Consider the following 18,783-nt stretch of genomic DNA (forward strand, 5'->3'; position numbering starts at 1 on the left):
AAATAAAATGAACTGTTTCATCTGGAAGCTGGACCACTGGTCAGGGGATGTTCTACAGCCAATGGAATATTCCTGTTTAACCAAGGGGAAAGTAACCAAATGGAAAGTAAAGTGCAAAATGTTGTAATGGTGCTCCCAAAAAGCAGGTGGGGAGTGAAAGAGAAAACCCTACAAATACAAAAAAATGAAAGATTGAAGATATCACCTATGTAAATGTAGACATACCCTTTCCTAGCAGTGGAAAAGAACAAAAACTGATTGCTAAACTTGAGAATTCTGAGTTTCTGGAAAAGAATACGGGGTATAAGTGGTACATTTATTTTCTTTAAAGTTATTAAATAAAATCATCATGGGCAATCAAGATATGACAGATCTCAAATATTGAATTCCCAAGACAAATATCTCTAGACAAACCAGAGCCAGACAATCATCTTTCTCAAGTCCTAAAACTTCCTTTTTATTGGACAAGTCCCTATGGAGTGATACATATAATTTTCTTTCTTTATCAAGACTGAGAACACTGCGCTAACTCACATTCACACTCAGCACACCGTCCAGCTCTTTCCAGGAGTATCAACTCATACAGGGCTGGCACATACAGAACGATAATCTTCATTCTGGATCCTTCTGGTTTAACAGTCACCTTGCATCTATCACAACAACTTTAAGTCTTTCAATTTTTCTCAAAAACAGTGTCATAAACTAGTGAATGAAATTTTGATTTGCAACTGCTAACTTCTTTAAGGATTTGATTCTGAAAGAGAGGAGAAATGCTGCAGTAGCTGGGGAAAAAATGAGGCCAAAGAAGATTAAAGAAAAGATGAGATGCCCTGGAGCTAAATGGTGGGTCCAAGAGAGAAACTGAAAAATAAAGCAAACAAATGGCTGTATGCATTTCTTAGTAGTCCCACAGACTGGAGGGCACTGCCAGCCTGCAGTAGGTAGTAGGAAGTATGCTAGGTGATCTTTCACAATAAAGTCTTTTCCTAGTCCAAATGCCAACCACACCTCATGCCCTTCTAGCCCAGTCATAAAATGTTTACTTGCTACATTCTAAAACTAAGAATTTTTAACTGATTAAATTACAAAGTAGCCCAAATATGTATTGACCAAGAGATAAAAACACAAAGCCACTCAAGTCTCTTAATATTTTGTTTTATAAAATGTGACCAACCTATTCCATGATTTATTAAATTTAAAATAGTCAAATTAAATAGTTAACTAGCAACTCTGTATCACATTTAATTTTATAGATTTTAAATAACCCATAGTAATAAGTATAAGTATTACACCCATGTGAATTCTGAGAATATGAAAAAAGCACACAACAGTCTCAGGTAAAAATTAAAACACACACACACAGCCAAAGCATATTAAAATCCTTGAGTTACAGTAAGTTCTGACATGGAGAAAATTATTTTCCCACATACATTGTAAGTTACTGTTATAAACATATATGCACAATTAAGCAGCTATAAAGTGAGAAGAATTTTGCTGTGGACTCACCTTGGTTGGCATTTGCACCCTGAGGCAGAGCATTGGTTAAGTTGGGTAATTCACCGCCGTGATTCCCATCTTCCCATGGGCAGACATCAACACTGTTCCACTTTTTCAGCTGTTTCAGCCAACTGGCCTTCTGCTCCAACTTGCAGTGGGGATTTAAAACTATGCACATCCACAGAGCACCTAATCGAAAGGAAGAGAAGGAAGTAAACTTTAAATAATTATAAAAATATGCAATTCTAATCACTAATAATAAACTATTTTATTCATTTATTTTAAAATTTTTTAGAGAGGGGGAAGGGAGGGAGAAAGAGAGAGAGAGAAACTTCAGCGTACGAGAGCATCATCGATCTGTTGCCTCTCACATTCTCCCGGGGACCTGGCCGGCAACCCAGGCGTGTGCCCTGACTGTGAATCAAACCAGCAACCCTTTGGTTCGCAGGCCAGCACTCAATCCACTGAGCCACAACAGCCAGGGTGCTAATGATAAATTTTAGACTATTTGAAAAATGAGTCCAAATCTGCTATTTTTATAACATAATTATCTCCTTAATCCAAGCCACAAATCTCATGCAGAGTTTAACGGAAGAAGGAAACAGAGTCTGAATTTGAACCAAAGATCCAAACAAACACTGTCATATATGAAGATGAAAGACATTATCAAATGTTAATTGTTAATTATCTTCCCATTTATGTGACATTTTGGACAAAAAAAGTCTATAAAGAAGGTCTACGGTTGTCCACAAGGTCCAATTTGCTACTTTAATTTACAAACAGACCTGCAACAACAAACCCCTCTAAATAATTCCTTTGTGTAAAAATTAAATTTCCTTCTAAGATTACCTTTATACAATAAAATCATAAAGGCATACAATGACCATGAATAGATAATTTTCTAGTTTCATTATTGGCATTTCAAACTTTATTACGTTTATTAATTAGTATATTTATCTATTATGTCAATAATCTTCTAAAAAGAAAATTCACTTAAACATATTTCCCTAAATGATTTAACCAGGAACGAATCTTTATATAACTGAAGTCACTAAATTTGTCATTATGTGAATGAAATCACTAAACTTTCATCAAATTTCATTTTTTCCAAAGGAAAAGCCAAAATAAATTTAGAAGACGTAATTTGAATTAAGGTACTGATAAAATATATTATTCTTTTCTATATTCTTTAAAGAGGTAGCTAATTCAAGCAACTATTCCACAAAATTTTAAAGTTCAAATTTCTGTTTACTACTTTCAAAACAAGCTAGATATCAGTACTCAAAGCCATTCACAATACTTTTTCTTTGAAAAGATAGGTGTGTGTGTATTTTAAACAGTTGTGCTAAATGAATAATAAAGATAGAAACGCCCATGTTTTGTTTGTCCAAACAGATGCTTTACCTTCTTCCACATTTAAAAGTACCCAGCAAAAACAGGAAGAAAGATCCACAGACATGGACAACAGTGTGGTGACTGGGGGGGTGGGGTTGACAAGGGGACTAAATAGTAATGGAAAAAAATACAAATAATTTTTTCTTAAAAGTAGCAAGCTTCCTCAATTACAAAATCTGACATTTTAAATATCAAGTAACTTCTACCACCAGAAAATAACAGTGGCCACAATCTATCGAATATCATTGTAAATATCTAATCTACAGATATTTACAATGAATATTTCCATATTTTTTAAATGCCAACTGAAAACAAAATGTGATCAAACTAGAGTAAGCCCTCTATGGCTTATAACCAAAAAACTCGGAACAAAATAGAAAAGCAGCAATGTAAGGACTCTGAAAAGTAAACAACATCAAGCAGACAGGAAAACAAAACTAGAAGATTCAAGCCATATTAAAGTGATTTCCATTATTTTTCCCTATTGACTTGGGTATAAAATTAACCCACTTGGAGAAATTTTGTAGAGGGCACATTCAGCAAAAACTTTAAAGAAATCTAATCAGGGCGAAAGGACTGGGAAAGGGGACCCCACCCTTCACTCAGGAGATGCAGTGAGGGGACCCTGGTTACTGTGTACAAAGAGGCACAAGTCCAGGTAACATCTCATTTACATAAAACAGATTTTAGGAATCACAGTCAAGGCCTGGAAACTTTACTGACATTATCACCTGTGGAAGGTAAAACAGACCTTATGTTCTGAATCTACGCTGGTTGACTGTATACTGGAAAAAACTAGATTGTATACTTGAAAAAAACAATTAACTCTTCAGGAAGTTTTAATGGGACTCAGACTCTCACAACAGAATATTCCAAAATTACTTAGCTTACAAAGAAACAGGAAAATGTGATCAATTCTGAATGGAAAAGCAACCAGCAGATGCCAATCAAAATGAACCACATGTTAGAACGGCCAGTCAGAGACTTTAGAGCAACTATTTAATGGTGTTCCATGAGATAAAGGTAAAACTATTGACAGAAGGAAAATACACACTATAAAAAAGAACTAAGTGGAAATTTTAGAACTGAAGAAACAGTACTTGAAATTAAAAAAAAAATCACTGTGTGGAATAAAGAGCAGAATAGGTATGACAAAAGGCAAAGTCAGTGAACTTGAAGACAGAAACCTCATCCAAAGAAAAGAGAGTAAAAATCAGAAAATAAACAGAGGCTTTTAAACACAGTCGGGGAAAACAGCAAAATATCTAACATTTGTGTCACTGGAGTCCCAGAAGAAAAGAAACAGATACAGACAAATGTGGAAAAAATGCTGTCTTAACAATTTCCAAATTTGGAGGAAGATGCACTTACAGGTTCAAGAAGCTCGTCTAACCCCAGAAAGGATAAACTCAAGAAAAACCACAACTAAACACACCATAATCGAATCACTAAAAACCAAAGATAAACTCTTGAAAGCAGTCAGAGAAAAATGAAATAGCGTATACAGCAGACTGACCCAAATAATTAGACACTTCTCATCAGAAGTTATTTATGACAGAAGACAGTAGACCATTATCTTTAAAGTGTTAAAATGAAGTGTCAACCCGGAATTCTACATCCAGCAAAAACATCCTTCAAAAATGTTGAAATAAAGGCATTCGCCGATGAGGAAAAACAGAGAGCATTCACTGCCAACAGACCTGGCCGAGAAAAAGTGCTACAGGAAGCTTCTTTGGGCTGAAGGGAAATAATATCCGAGGGAAACTTGGAACTACAGGAATAAAGGAAGATCTATAGAAGTAATACATACCTGAGTAAAGGAAACAGACTATTTTTGTACTTTTAAAGTTTTTTAAAATAAGTACGGCTATTGAAAATAATCTTTGAACACCTGCCTTGTGGCATTTTAAATGTATGTAGATGAAATACACATGAAAAATACATGGTTGTTAAGACTCTATATCCTATTGTGCAAAATATTAATACAATTTAGACTGTTTAAGGTTAGATGTTCTTTTGTAATACTGAAAACATTTAAAAATACAAGGAGATTCAAACAAAAAGAACAATAAATCAAAGTGAAATAATTCAAATAATTAAAAGAAGGAAAAGGTGAGACAGTGAACAGAGAAATAAAAACAGAGAAGACAAATAGAAAACAAATGATTAAATGGTAGACCTAAAAAACTCAACTGCATCAATAATTATATTAAATACAAATGGTCTAAATATACCAATTAACAGATGGTAAATTCAAACTTAAAAACAAGGTCTGACTTTACGCTGTGTGTAAGGAAGATTCTTTAAATATAATGGCACAGATTAAAGGGAAAGAGATATAATTAGCAGACACTTTGAAAATAATGCTCAAGTGGCCACATTAGTATCAGACAAAGTAGAGTTTAAGAAATACTACACAAGGAATTGAGTGAAATATAACATGATAAAGAGGTCAGTTTCCCCAAAAGACATGAGTCCTAAACGAATACTTCACCTAATGTCCAGACTTCAAAATACATGAAGCAAAAACTGGCTGAGCTGAAATGAAAAACAGACAAATCCACAATGATTTTGGAGACTTCAATACTCCAGGTAGATGAAAATACAGCACAGATGAATATGTAAACACCACTATCATCCAACTTAACCTAAGAGACAGGTACAGAACACTCCACCTAACATTAGTAGACAAAAGCTACACAAAATCCTACTCTTTTGAAAATTTACAAAGAGCATTCATTAACACAGTACATATTTTGGGCCATAAAGCAAACTTCTATAACTTTGAAAGCAGTAGCATCATAGAGAGTACATTCTCTAAAAATCAGTAACAAGAAGATATCTGGAAAATCCCCCAATATCTCGGAATTAAACAACAAACTTCTAAATAACTCATGAGTAAAATGACACAAGGGAAACCAAAAAGTATTTTGTACCCAAAGAAAATGCAAACAAAATACTATAATTTGTGGTCTACAGCTACAGAGTTTAGAGGGAAATATATAGTGTTAAATGCTTATACTGGAAAAAAAGATTCAAATCAATAATCTAAGTATCCACCTTAAGCAACTAGAAAAAGACAAGAAATCAAAGCCAAAGCAAGCAGAAGGATGGCAGTAACAGATCGCAAATCACTTAAATTAAAAACCAGCCAAAGGGAAAAAAATCAAACAAAAACCTGGTTCTTTAAAAAAATTAATAAAATCAATAAAACTATAATCAGAATGGAAAAAGAATAGACAAACTGGAAATTTCAGTTTGTAATAAAAGGGCACATCATTACAGGTCTGAGAGCAGCAATTTTCAACTGGTGTGCCACAAGAATTTTTAAAACACGCCCTATCTGACTCTTTAGTCAGGGGCATGGACCTCTTTTTCCTTATGTTGTCAAATTAAAAAAATGACAGCACAACAACAGTCATTTGGTGTGAATCAATCAAAATTATACCTATTTTTTGTCAGATCAGCAGAAAGTGTAATATATTTTTTGGTGTGCTGCAGAATCTTTGTAATTAGTTTACATGTGCCATGAGATGAAAAATTTTACAAATCAGATGAAATAAACAAAGTCCTCCAAAAAAATGCAAACTACCAAAGTTCCCTCACAAAGAAATAACCTGAACAGTTGCAAATTTATCTAAAAAATGGAATTGGTAGTTAAAAATCTCTAACAATGCAGGTTGTTTCCCTGGAAAATGTCACCAAACATTTACAAAAGAATGAACACCAATTCTACACATCTAACATAAAACAGAAGAAAAGGGAATGGTTCCCAACTCATTTTATAAGCCCAGCCTTGCCCCGATATCGAAACCAGAGAAAGACACTGTAAGTAAATACAATTACGAATCAATATTCCTCATGAACAACAGTGTAGTGACTGCAGGGTGCGGGGGGAGGGGTGAAGGTAGGACAGGGTGCAAGGGTATGGATAAATGGTCATGGGAAAAAAGACTACAAAATAAAATATATATATAAAAAGGAAAGTACACCACAACCAAATATAGTTTATCACAGTACTGCAAGGCTGAGGCAACTTTAAAAATCAATCAGGCCCTGTCCAGCAGCTCAGTTGCTTGGAATGCCATCCCATACACCAAAAGGTTGTGGATTCTACACCCAGTCAGGGTGCACGTGGCAGGCAATCGATTGACGTTTCTCTCTCTCAAACATATCCACAGGTGAGAAGTAAAAGAAAAAAATCAATTAGTATAACTCACTACACTAACAAAATAAGGAAGAAACATCATATGACCAATTCAATGGATGCAGAAAAACCAACAAAATTCAACAACCCTTCATAATAAATAAAGCAGTCAATAAACTAGAAAATGACTTGAACTTGTAAAGGGCATCTGAAAAAAAAAACACAAAGCCCTACAGTTAGTTAATATCATAAAGGCAAAAGACAGAATGTATTTCCCTTAAGATCAGAACAAGGCAAAAGTATCTGGACTTGCCATTCCTAGTCAACATCATGCTCAAGTTCTAGCTGGGCTAATAAAGCAAAAAAAAAGGAGGCTAATGGCAAAGATCAGAGAGTAAAAAACAAAATAGCCTCTATCTGTGTACAATTAACCTACAAAAAAACTCCTAGAACTAATTAAGTTCAGCAAGGTCATGTGATAAAGTTCAAAGCAAAAAAATTAACTGCACTTCTATATGCTAAAATGTTATCGAACAATTAGAGATCAAAATTTACCAAGAGCCAAAATTACCTCAAAATAGTTGTAAAATCTAACAAAACATGTACAGTCTCTATGCTAAAAACTGTAACACTGACAAAAGAAGTAAAAGGCAATCTTAAAAAGCAGAAAGTTACTAAATTCATAGATTGAAAATCTCAACAGTGTTATGATGTCAATTCTTCCTCAAATGAATCTATATATTCAATACAACCCCATTCAAAACCCTAGCAGGTATCTATGTACATATTGACAAGGAAAGATATAAAATAGCCAAGACAATTTTAAATAAGAAGGACGAAACTGAAGGCTGAGATTTTTGATCTTCCCATGAAGTTACAGTAATTAAGACAATGAACAAGGGGTGGAAAAACAGGCACAGAGATCAATGGTAGAGATTTAAACGCTCAGAAATAAACCTAAACAAATACCGTCTATTCAAGGTACAAAGTCAATTGAAAGAAGAAAAGTTAAGTTATCTTTTAAATAACTGCATCCGGAACAATTAGACACTCATGTGAAAAAATGAACTAAATCTGTATCACACAATTTATTAAAAAATAATTCAATAAATTTCCTAAAAACTAATTCAAAATGGATCATAGACCTAAATATAAAACAAAACATAAAACTTCTAGAAAAACATATTTGTATCCTTGGATGAAGCAAAGATAAAGTTAGATACAATAGCAAAAATATGATCCATGGAAGATAAAACTAATGAAAGTGGATTTTATCAAAATTAAAAATTTTTGCTTTACAAAAGACACTGTTCAGGAAATGAAAATACAATACACAGACTGGGAAAAAATATGTGTAAACCATACATCCGACAAAGACTTACATCCGGAATATGTAAAGCCCTCTTAAAATTCATCCAGAAAATGTACAACCATATAAAAAATTGGGCAAAAAATTTGTAAAGACACTTCACCAAAGAAGATATACAGATAGCAGCATGCAGATGAAAAACATGCTTGGCATCATTAATCACGAGGAAAATGCAAATAAAAAACCACACAAAATACCACTACACACCTATTATAATAGTTAAAATTAGAAAAAGAAAATTTTTAAATCGCTTTATTGTTGTTCAATTACAGTTGTTGCATTTTCTCCCCACGATCCCAGCCAAACCCACCTCCCTCCCTTGCTTCCGCCCTCCCCCTTGGCTTTGTCCATGTGTCTAGAAAAAGAAATTTAAAACCTAACAATGCCAACTGCTGTCAAGGATATGGAGCAACTGGAATGCTGGTAACTGCTGCTTAGTGTGCAAAAAATATGCCATTTTGGAAAACAGTTCAGCAGTTTCTCATGAAACAAAAATATAGTTTACCTTATAACCCATCAATCCCACCTCTAGGGATTTGCCCAAGATAAATGAAAAATTATGTTAACATGAAAAGTTGTACAAAAATCTTTACTGAATCTTTGTTCATAAATGCAAAAGGTCTAGAAACAACCTGAATGCCCTTCAAATGGTGAATGGATAAACGAACAGTGGTACATCCACACAAAGGAATACTACTCAGCAAAAAAAAAAAAAACCCTAACAGATAAAGTGATACAGTTATTTTCAATGTGTCCATTTCATAATTTGGAATTCTGTATTTCAGTCCATGCCTTTGCGAACTATAATTTATTGTGAAAATTAACTTAAAAAGCACCACCATGCTAAATGAAAGTCAAGATTGTTGGCATAAAGTGAACTTTAAATTAAATGTAGGTTTGAAAAATAGAATTAATCCTCCATGGTCAGAATTAACATTNGAATGGATAAACAAACAGTGGTACATCCACACAAAGGAATACTACTCAGCAAAAAAAAAAAAAACCCTAATAGATAAAGTGATATAGTTATTTTCAATGTGTCCATTTCATAATTTGGAATTCTGTATTTCAGTCCATGCCTTTGCGAACTATAATTTATTGTGAAAATTAACTTAAAAAGCACCACCATGCTAAATGAAAGTCAAGATTGTTGGCATAAAGTGAACTTTAAATTAAATGTAGGTTTGAAAAATAGAATTAATCCTCCATGGTCAGAATTAACATTTCCATGTTAAAGATGAGACCATTAAATCTCAAAGAGATAACAGTCCTTAAAAGCAAGATACTACATATTCTAGGAAACTTTAAACAATGATTTCTATGACTTGAAAAAAATTCATAAAACTCACCTTAGATTTTCATATTTATATTTCCCTAATTAGAGAACTTCTATTTTGCCAAGTGAGAATATATTTAAAAACCCAAGACTTTTATTAAATTGCCTGTAACATCCTTTTATTGCTCACCTTCCTAAGAGTGGTTTCATCATGAAAGAATGTTCTTCATGTTAGATTCAAGTTCAGAGGTATAATAGATATGGCCTTTTATCTTAACAGTCACAATACAAAAGATGTAATTAGCCTTAAAAACCAAGTTAACCAAACTGAGTAAGTCATTCTCCAAATTTTATTAATTCAGAGTCCCACTTTGGGCATTGATTTCCTTCCCCTCCAACACATGCTTGAAACACTTGCGGCTTTAAAAATAAAACTCTTTGATGATCAAACACTTCATTCTGCTGTCTCTTGGAAATATTAACCCCTTTAAGGGCTCAACCGAATACACCAGAATTCAGTGAGCACTTCCTATTTCTAGCACCTAGCAGAGGAGGTAGCAACTAAAAGGTATTACCGGTTCTTTCACAAAGGACACTTAATTATTTGCTATGAGTTACAGTGAAACAAATTCAATACTTTTAAATTGCCTTCCTAGCTTCAATGCCTCAAAATATATAAAGGCAATTATCAAGTCACTGGTGCGTGCATCAGTTTCTGAATTATCCATGGCACATTTCAGCTCTCAACTAGCTTTTCTCCACCATCCAGCATGCTTTTCCTCTCCTTTCCACTATTCTCCCTGATCTGCACTCAGAGGTTTCAGCAAAATGATGCACTGTAACATACAACCCACAGCAAAACAAAACTAGAAAAGAAACTTCCCTGGGAAGATGAAAAAAGGCATTCCTTGCACATGGTTAATGTTTCTAATCCACTGGATAGTCTTATACCTGTTCACTTTCTATACCTGACCAAAGTACTCAGAGAATGTGGATAGAATCACACTAAGGCAGAAGACAAAAAATCATCACAAAGGCCTTCTAGTTACTTCTGCACTACACCAGTAACAATGTCAGTGGACAACCACCCACACTTTCAGCAACTGTAGGTAACAAAATTAACAAATTCCACATGCCCTGAAGTCCTGTCTTTCCCGACAAACATTTAGATGGACAAATCACCACCACCACTTCACCCCACCTCACATACCCACTGTCTTACATTTCCAACTAAAATAAACATCTGAGCAACAAGCTCTGATGTGGAAAGGGCAAGATACAGATTACCAGCTGCAAGAATTTGGGCAAGCCCACTTAATTTCTCTGTAGCAGCAACTCCCTATTTAAACAATAGGGATAATAATTCCTACCTACCTCATAGGGCTGTGTAGACTTAAATAAGATAATACAGGCAGAAAGTGTTTTGAAACAGTCGAGTTCACCCAGGTTCAAAGAGTGCACTTCTCCAAGTCCCTTTGTGTAGACTTCTGTGTGGAGGAAATTGAGTCTCAAAGGTTAAAATAGGTTTGGAGGGCTTGGGTTGCAAGTGATTCTCTGATTTTAACTAGAAACATCTTTTAGTCTCCCCCTTTTCTCGATTTCGAGGATAAGTTTTTAAATGTTTTGTCTTCTCACAGACATTGTTCTATCCAGCCTGCCAGGCTCTACCCCAGGCTCACAGTCACTCAGAGGCCTGAGAGGCCTTGGGTAATTTTATCCCTACCTACTCTCGTGGAGGAGGCCTTTCTCTAACTCATCCCCAACCTACAAGGCTGTGTAACATTTCTGTCCACGCTAAAGGTGGACTGAGATGGCAGTGCTGAAGCCTGTGCAGACTCTCCCTCCAGCCTCCTCCCCCAACCCCCCAGCATCTCTGTCAACACTTCTGGTCTACCATCCATGTTGCCTCCCTTTTAAGAAGCAATGCCCAGGCGCCCACTGTCTTCTATAGAAATTCAAGTTATCAGAACCCAAATCTCTAATTTGGGGGGGGGGGAATGCCAGAAGTCAACCAAGTAAATTGGGCATAGGGAAAATATGAAGGTGAGGACAAATCACTGTTGAACAAAAAATTATTAAAAATGGAGATATAGAATGTTCTAGGGCCACGCTGCGCTATTCCCTAATAATATAGGTTCAATTTTGACAACTTACCCCTTTGTCCAACGTAAGGGATAAAGTTAACTGAAATAACAGCATTTCATTTTCACATATCATCATATTCAACTGTGCTAGAGACATCTGACATTTGGAAAATAACCGTCAGAAGCAGCGTGAAGTATTGTCAAGTGTCAATCACTGTCTTGGTTATCCATTACTACATACAAAACAACCCTGACTCACTAATGGCTTACTACAACAATGTACTGCTGTATCTCGTGATACTGTAGCTCAAAACTCTCTCTTCTCCCTACTCTTCCCCTGCCCCCATGTCTTCTCCATGCAGACAGCACGGGCTTTCTCACAGCATATCTTTTAGCTAGAAGCATCTCCTACCCTGCCTCAGGAGAGCTAGACTTCTGACCTGGAAACTCAGTGCCCCAGGATGGGACCCCCCAAGAGACAGGAAGTGGATGCTGCCAGTCACTTAAAGGCTTGTGCCCAGAAAGTGGCCCAGCATCGGCTCTGCCATTTTCTGTTAGTCACACATCTATAAAGATTGCCCAGATGCAAGAGGACAGAACACACATCCCTACATCTAATGACAACAGCGAAGAATCTGTGGCCATTTTAAATCTGTCAAAATTAGTAGAAAAAAATATAAATTGTCATACAGTTTCCAATCTTTAAATGATTATAAACTGTTAGATTATAAAATAGAAAGCTGAGGTATTCACCAATGAACATGAGAATGTTAGTTAAAATAATCAAATCTAAAGAAACCACTCAACTTATGAGAAGAGCTGCAAATCAAACAAAAAACCAGACAAGTCATTATGAAAACCTAACAGCACAAAAGGCATCCTAACACATGCTGCAGTATTAGGTGCTGGTCTGTATACTAATTTTCAAATCCTAGCATCATCAGGTCACACATGTTAGGTTTCTAATTAGAGTCTACATTTGAAGTTCTAAAATTCTGTCTTTAAGGCCCAAAGATAATTCCACACAGTTCGACTGACATATTTCTAAAAGTGAATGGCACCTTCACTTATCTACTTGACAATAATAGCTGCCATTTATGGAATATTTACCTCTATTAACCCTGTGCAAAGTTACACATACACTATCTCATTTCACCCCCACGAAAAGACTCACTTCACAGTTAAGGAAACTGAGATTCAGAAGTGAAAAGTTGCATTGCTATTAAAAGAAGGGAGCCAGAATTTGTTACCACACTCATGTTCCCCCAAAGCCAATATTCTTAGGCACTATGTTGTTTAGTCTTCTGCCAAGATATATGGTCCGAAATACTTCTGTAAGTTAGAATTTGTACATGCAGCTGTGCATACACGATTTCCAAGATTAATGATTTTAGTCTGTTGACAGAATCATCATTCCCTTCCTCATATTTTAGCAGTATAATACAAGTGACATATTAGTGCCTTAAACTATGAAGTAGCCTTAAATACACAGCTAATAAATCTTGTACTTCAACCATGTATTTTTATATACTCAGAATGACTCTCACATATATAGAAAGCACATTCAACAAAAACCCACACAGGTACATCTAAAAAAAGCCTAATTAAACAAAAGAAAAACTGCATTTTTTCAGGGCGGACAGGCATAGCAAATTAAGTAATTTCACTGTAGATTAAAACAGCTGATAAACAATGCAAAGGCTCAACTTACAATTCAAGAATGATTATTCAAGTCAGAAGAAACCTGTTTTCTCTGAAAATATGACAATGTACTTTGAGGTCTAGTAGAGAGGAGCTACGTCAGCATTTCTGGGCTAACGCACATGAGTGTACTCTGAGGGTTAATGTGAGGAAATATGCCTGCTGGGTGGACCAGTACGATGTGTGACTGAATAAGTCAGCTGGCCATTCTCTATCTGTTGCTACCCCACACAGCCAATAAAACTTGTTTTTAAAGTTCCTTCTACTCCCCAGTTTTTTTGTTAACATACAAATCAATTCAATGGTTAAAATTAAAGCTACACATTTTCAATAAAATCACTTTGAAATTTTTGATCAATGTTGCTCTTTCCCCTATTTGCTAGAAGATAAAACGTGTATAAGGCCACTGAAGAGAGGTGAACATGGGCATCGGCAAGGGGAGGCACAGGAACAGGGCAACCAACATCACCTTTTATTTTCTTAATTTTTCAATTATAGTTCACATTCAATATTATTCTGAATTAGTTTCAGATGTACTGCATAGTCATTAGACAACCATGTACTTTCACCTCCTTTAAAGCTGGGAATAAAAAAGGTCATTGAGTCTTTTTCCTGTTTCAAAGAAGAATGAAGACTTATATGTATGCAAAGTTCAATTTATACTTTTTAATATCATATTTATTTTTATGAAATAGCAGCACTCAAAGTAAAATAATCACTTTTGACATTTCCCAGGGTTCCATGGTTATAAAACAATTCATAGTATTTATCATATTTATTTTTGTTCTCAGAGGCTATTATAAGAGACCAGAATTTCATGCATGATCCAATTAACTAATTATACTTATTTAGAGTCCATGAAATGCCTAATTGCAGTCACAAATAGGAGATCACTGGCATAATTAATTGTGCTAGCAAAACTGTAGTTAAAATTTTTCTTGGGTCAGACCACACAAAAACTGTGACCCTAATCACAGTATTGTCTTCAGTACAACTCAGTCTTAATATGTTAGTCACCCACATTTGAAAAATAAATTCAACTGCTAAAAACGTCTCCTTACTTTAAATTTATTATGCTGTCTTCTAATTCACTGAAACATCTATGGGAAAATTTCAAAATAAAACCTCAGGGATACTGTAAAGATCACTTAGGTCAAACAGGGCTAAAAACCTCAGCAAAAAAGAATACAATCAATTATTTAAGCAAACTCTGAGAAGAGACTGAAGTAAAATAACCATGTTTTTGTTGTCAGGAAAGAAAAGAAGCCACATACACTCTGAAGTGGTTCACTGGTATCCTGGGCGATGTTCCTTTTGGACAAACCTGTGGCCCTCATCGGATGTGCAGTCTTCCTATCCCATTTGTCAGTGCTTTCGTGTCAACGAGCAACAGTCACCACAACAGCCTGACCCCACTAGGAACCTGGTTCTACAAAAAATGACCAGCCAGCTCCTCCACCACTCACCACCCTTCTCCTTTTTGAAGGAGGAAGGAAGGAGAAAAAGACACAGTAACAAACAACGTCTTATTTTGAAATATAAAAAGGGCAGTCAACAGTGAGGAGAAGGAATGGAAACTGGCAATCTACAAAAATATTTTCCATGTGCTCTGCACTGGCTGCTTAACTAGGCTGTCTTCATAAACAGTTCCATGGTTCACCCAACAGTCCTGCCTCCAAGAAATAAATAAATAAATTATATATATATCTGCAAGTACTCTAGCTCTTCAGGATGATTCTTCTCCATTGGAGCCACTATCCTAACATAGACAAAAGACTCTTGGAATGAGAAAGTGGTCTGTATTATTTAAATTACCTTATTTTGGCCTCAAGAATCACTATCATGCTCATTTTACAGATCAGGAAAGTAAGGTTCTAGCTAAGCTAAGGGACATGGGCAGGACTTCACAATAAATATGAGAATCCTCACTTACACTCACAAAGAATGTCTGGCTCCAATCACCCTGTTCTTTACATTCCAGTTGTAGACTGAAAACTGAAAACAGTCCTATGAGCTAGTATCCATTCACCCCTTTGAAAAAAAAGCATGCTTGGTTAAGTGTGACAAAGAATTACTTTTGAATATGTATTACAAAATGATACAGAATAGTGACTTATAATATTAAATGTATTAGATTTATCCTCAAAATTTTCTGAAACACATCGTACCTTATATAACCTCAATTCTTTGGTTGCTTTAGTCTGTCTTGGGCTGCTTTTTACTTTTCACTTACTCATTCTGCTTTCTAACTAGACTGTAAGCTCCCCAATAGCTGTGCCTACTACGGGGCACTGTAAACAACAGGTTCTTACTGACTCATTTGCTGTTCTGGTAGGGCACTCTACTGTATTTATGGGTGTATTTATGGGTGAGTGTTTCCGCCAACTATATTTATGGGTGAGTGTTTCCCTGAGCCACTCACCATAAATACGGTTGGTGGACAGTAGAGTCCACTTACCTGTGAATATGGCTGGTGCACAGTAGAGTGCACTTACCGTAAAAATGGCTGGTGCACAGTAGAGTGCTAGTATAGCAACTTTCCTTTTACTTACCATGGGGAATCAGCTAAGGACAAAAATTAACCAGGAGCCTCACCCAAAGTAATCAAATTCACCAATGGTTATGACTATAAAATATTTTAGCCCTATGGTTGTATGAAAATAGCAAGGAGAGGGGTTTACAGTATGCTGTCCTATTGAAGGTGCAATTTTATTCATAAAACAATTTCTAATGCTCCGACTTTTCTATGGAGTTCACAAAGAACCTGTGATGGGTACTGAGTTTCTTGGAGAACAGAATGTTTCATTTTGCTCTAATTCATCCTATTACTGAATTAAACTTTGATGTATTGGTCTTGACAAGTGCTTCACGCTGATTGTATTGTGTATGATAGTATAATCACTCCCCATGCATTTCCCACTGGCTGGCTGATTAATGCAATAGATTAGCTGCAGCACTGATGGCAAGAGGGGAATCACTGCCTTTCTGTACTCTAAACTATTTGTAGTTTAGTGTGCATGTGTGTGCACATGTGTTTTTCACATGTACACAGGCACCCATTAAGATCTATCTATACACAGGTGGAGGAGACAGGACAAACCAGAAGAAGAGGATGGAAAGAAAAGTGAGGACATAGTGAATATTAATGACTTTCCATCATTATTTTTAGCACATCAAAAATACTCTCTTCTTAAAGCTTCCAAATAGGTGTCTAGCATGCATTCACTTTTTTATTCACAAATATTTACTGGGTACCAACTCTAGCCAGAAACAATTCTTTTCTCACCTTTAAAGGAAAACTTCAAAAAAATGTGTCACGTTCTGTGTTCTAATTGGTGGACAGGAAGGATAAAAGGGGGAGGAATTTTCAAATGGACACCTACACAGGGGTGAAAAAGTACAGATACACAACTCCTTTAAATGTCCCAATAAAGACAAACTATACAGTAAGTAGTTTAGTGGTTTAAAGAACAAAGAAAAATCTCTTGGATTACTCAGTCTTGGAGATCAGACTTTTGTGCCCTTGGTGGCATTTTGAAAGCATTCCTTGTTAGGGAACTTTTCTCCCAGTTCCAGGCTTATATTTGACCCAAGTGCCCTGTTAGGCTCCTCCCATCCAAACCCCTTAGCCCCTGCTCATCCACAAAAGAAGACCGTGACTTCCAATCTAAAGCATTTCAAGACGCTGATCACTTAAAGTCTGCCTATTTTATGATTTTCTAGCAATCTCCTCTCCTCCAGGTCTAATGAAGCAATTTTTAAAATTTACTAGAATAATCCAAAAGAAAAAGGACTGGGAAGCATGACTTCGAGTCAACAAGGTCTAGCTTGGTCACAGCTCAAAATTACAGAGATTTGAATTTCTATTTTGAAAGTTATCTTTGCAACAGAAGGCACAGAGTAGCCACATTCTGGAAAACTACTATCACTATTCCTTTAGCTCAGAGTCTGAGAAAATAGCCCCAAGATCAGTTAATTAAGCCAAGCAATTTAATGTCAGAAGGCACATGTATTTTACTAGAGTCCTGTTCTTACTTCATTTTGGAGTTTTTAAATAAAACACTAAAACAATGTCACACAGACAAGCTTGCAGTAGCTTCACAAAAGTTCATCTGCTGCAAATCATTTACCAGCCTGCCTTCCACCCAAAATATTTAAGAGAAAGTAATTTATATGAATAAAAAAGTTATTCTTTAGTATATCTCTAAGAATAGCTATTTAAGTCTATGAAGATTACTATCAAACATGCATCTTTAATCTCAGAATCCTCTGTTCTAGAAAAACCTTAATGGAAAGCAGAGTGTATAAAGTGGTGAAAGTCACTTTGCTGGACCTGAGAAGGACCTGCTCCCTCCCTCTGCACTTTCCTCCTCCCCACTCCCACCTCACCAGCTCTGTGACAGAGCGTCTAAGGGACAACTGTTATCAATCACTCCCTTGGGCTCTCCCCCCCCCCCCATCATTAACCTACCTAACCTTTAATGAACTGTGATAACATTGCCAGAGCACCTTGTGTGGCACTGGCACACAGAGACCAGTGCATATGTGGCCGTTCCAGTCCTGGGCTTCCACTTCTCTCATTCTAGCCCCTGGCATCCCTGATTCCCTGTGAGGCCCCTGGGAATCTCAGATGGCTTCAAATGAGGCTTCTCAGCCCTTGTTAATTTTTGTATGCTGCCACCTCAGGGTAAGAAACAGTGCAAAGAATCATCCCCAGCCTGTCTCTCTTCATTTTCGCTCTCAGCGCCCCACCTACACTCTACTGTGACAAAACCCTCTTGAGACCCACAATCCAGCCAGGAGACTCCTCCAGCCAGATTTCCCTTTGGTGGCAGTTTCTTGAAGACAAGTGCAATGCTAACTCATTGGAAGTGGAAAAAGTAAGGAGAGAAGTTGCAAAAAAAAAACTGCTGTGAGGAACAACAGGACACATTTTGTCCAGGCTCTGACATTCCTATTAGCCACTAATGTGAGAATAAATATCTACTACTAATGGATTCATGTTATAAAAAGATAACATAAGAAAGTAACTGGAACCCATTCTTGGTACAGATAATGCTATCGGTACAATACATATATAATATAGAACACTAAAGTATACAATGAATCACAAGGCATCTTAACTCCTAATTAAATCTCCATGGTACTTAGAATAGAATTTTATAAAAATATACAAGGGGGTGACCTCAAGTGTTGTTATAAATTATTCAAAAGTACACCTAATACGTTAGATGACTATCATTAAGAATCTCCAACTGGTTAGATGATAGAATTAAAAGATCTGTAAGGATCTCTTTTAATCCTGAGACTACTA

General features: G+C 36.0%; 1 protein-coding gene across 1 annotated transcript in view; it reads right to left on the reverse strand.

Annotated features, from left to right (window-relative positions):
- Window positions 1–18,783, reverse strand: part of ZSWIM6 (zinc finger SWIM-type containing 6) — a 187,818-nt gene that overhangs the window by 25,931 nt on the left and 143,104 nt on the right. Inside the window, exon 5 of the mRNA XM_037062888.1 lies at window positions 1,507–1,686. Within this exon, the coding sequence (XP_036918783.1) occupies window positions 1,507–1,686 (180 nt within the window). The remainder of the gene's footprint in view (window positions 1–1,506; window positions 1,687–18,783) is intronic.

The sequence above is a fragment of the Sturnira hondurensis genome, unplaced genomic scaffold (assembly GCF_014824575.4).
Source record: "Sturnira hondurensis isolate 20B ecotype Veracruz unplaced genomic scaffold, ASM1482457v3 Scaffold0014384, whole genome shotgun sequence".
Lineage (NCBI taxonomy): Eukaryota > Metazoa > Chordata > Mammalia > Chiroptera > Phyllostomidae > Sturnira > Sturnira hondurensis.